Here is a 2,356-nt window from a genome sequence, read left to right on the forward strand (position 1 = left end):
TTTTTTTTTTTTTTAGATTGTATCTCAATGTTGCCCAGATTAGACTCAAACTTCTGGGTTCAGACAGTCCACCTGCTTCAGGTTCCTGAGTAACAGGGACTAGAGACATGCTCCTTTAGGTTCAGCCATGCCTTCCTCTTTGTCCTCTCTGGCCTTGCCTCTCTGAGCATGTGTCATGGCAGAACAGAGTTCTGGGAGTCACAAGTCTTGAGAGTTAGTGGCCTCTGGGGACCCTAGGCCTTGTCTCCCAGCAAGCTTCTTTCACTCTCAGCCATACAGCCGAATACCTGTGAGCTGTGAGGAGTTCACCGAGGGGTCAAATCTGACTAAGACACTGAAATGCAATGTAAGCTCTCCCATCTTCAAAGCAGGCCAGCAGGTGAGTGTTGGGCCGCTCCCTCAGGGAGAAGACCCTGGTTCTGGGAAGGGAGCCGGTGGTTGACCGAGGGAGACAGTATACAGAGCTGCTTTGCATATCTGAGTCTGGATTGGGGATTAGACAACCCCGAGACTGGGTTTTGCGTTTTATGACCTTGCACACCTAACTCAGCTGCCCAGAGCTTCAGATTCTTCTGTCCAGTGGGGATGAGACACCTACCCAGTGCCAGAGACATAGCAAGCATGCAGTCCATAGTCACTGTGGGGCTGGTAACCCAGCTTGGACCATGAGGCTACTCCTGAGCCACCTCCATTTTCTCTCACCTCTGCTTCCTTCCCTGCCAGGTGAGCCTCCAGGTGATGTTTAACACGCTACTCAACAGCTCCTGGGAAGACTTCGTCAAGCTGAATGGCACTGTACACTGGTGAGCAGATCTGTCCACATGCCTGTGCTAGGGGTTACACTGCCAGGAAGCCTGGCCAGGCTCTGCTAAGTGTCTCTCCACCTCACCCCGTGCAGTGAGAATGAGAACTCAAGCCTCCAGGAGGACAACTCAGCCGCCACCCACATTCCTGTCCTGTACCCTGTCAACATCCTTACTGAGGAGTAAGTGCCACTGAGCGCAATCACGCACCCCTTCTACCTGTGCCTTCCATCCGGGTGTCCTTGCCAGCCACGCTCCCCCACTGTCTCCATCCCTCTTCCTTCTTGGACATCCCTGGTTTGATTAGAGTTCATCCCAGCATTACAAGGAGACCCTTTAAGGGCTGTCTGGATCAGTCGGGTGAGCAGTCACCAGTGGGGAAGCGTGCTGTTGTCTGCTTGGTCGTAGACTCTTTCTGAAGCTTCCTTTATTCCTGTGATGAGATTCACCACTTTGCACGATGCAAGTTCAGAGAAAGTTGCCTTTTGCCCAGGGCCATGCAGTTAGGGAGGAGTAGCTCAAGTTTGTCTCATTCCAAAGCACTTGGCCGTGTCCAGTTGTGCTGAGTTCCCTGGGATCTGCGTGCTAGAAGAGAGCGAAGGAACTTGTCCAGAAAGAACTTCGCCCTCCAGCCCCTCCAGTCAGAGCAGACTCATACAGATGGAGTCAGCGCTGTCAGCAGGCAGCAGGTACAGCTGGACTTACCTGGTATCTAGCTGGGTGTTCTGGTTACTCCACGGAGCACAGTGGCTCTTTGAAGTTGGCTCTATTGGTGAGGACAGAGCCCATGTCTGAGCTCAAGTCTCCAGTGCTTCTGGACATTAAGTGTCAAGCAGGATGGTGTTGATATGAAACATCAGGATAGGTGTGGAGAGATGGAAGGCTCATGGAGAAAGTTGACCTCGGACTTTGATCTAGAGGCACTGGGATGAGGCCAGGAAGGAGACAGCGAGCAGAACATGATAGGTAGAGGCCAGAAGGTGGGACTTGAGAGTAGGGAAGCAAGTGGGCAGCCTCCAACACTGGCAGCATGTGCAAAAGAACGGTGGGAAGAGAGTTGGTGTGATCAGGTGAGCTGCAGGCACCTGGAAATTGTTTCAGTCAGAGGATAGTGTGTTGTGTGTAATTCTTTTTTTTGAGTCCTATTTTAGCATCCAATACTGCTCACAGGGAATCCGACTACTGTTGCCTCATAGGTGGTGTTCCCTTGCTTTATCTTCCTTTCCTCTTTATCCTTTCATCCTAGGCTTCCTTTTTTTGGGATCTTTTCATTCAGAAAATGTCCATAGCGTCTCATCATTCAGTCTACAAGCTCATGTCCTCCAGCTCCCAAACGCTCTAAATATTGCCGTGTTTATGCATCCTCGCCTCCCGTGTGCTTGATCGCCTTTCCGAAGCCCTGCCTCCTGGATGACCCCTTTCTGTCTCTTGTCGTCTCCTCCTCCTCCTCCTCCCCTTCTTCTTCTTCTTCTTCTTCTTCTTCTTCTTCTTCTTCTTCTTCTTCTTCTTCTTCTTCTTCTTCTTCTTCTTCTTCTTCTTCTTCTTCTTCTTCT

At 50.9% G+C, this 2,356-nt stretch overlaps 1 protein-coding gene across 4 annotated transcripts in view; it reads left to right on the forward strand.

Moving 5' to 3' along the window:
• The window catches only part of Itgal (integrin subunit alpha L), a 38,191-nt gene that overhangs the window by 28,469 nt on the left and 7,366 nt on the right, over positions 1 to 2,356 (forward strand). For all 4 annotated transcript variants that reach the window (XM_021169190.2, XM_021169192.2, XM_021169191.2 and 1 more), the window contains exons 22-24: positions 272 to 379; positions 724 to 803; positions 899 to 985. In XM_021169190.2, coding sequence (XP_021024849.1) covers positions 272 to 379; positions 724 to 803; positions 899 to 985 — 275 coding nt within the window. The remainder of the gene's footprint in view (positions 1 to 271; positions 380 to 723; positions 804 to 898; positions 986 to 2,356) is intronic.

This window comes from Mus caroli, chromosome 7 (assembly GCF_900094665.2).
Source record: "Mus caroli chromosome 7, CAROLI_EIJ_v1.1, whole genome shotgun sequence".
Taxonomy (NCBI): domain Eukaryota; kingdom Metazoa; phylum Chordata; class Mammalia; order Rodentia; family Muridae; genus Mus; species Mus caroli.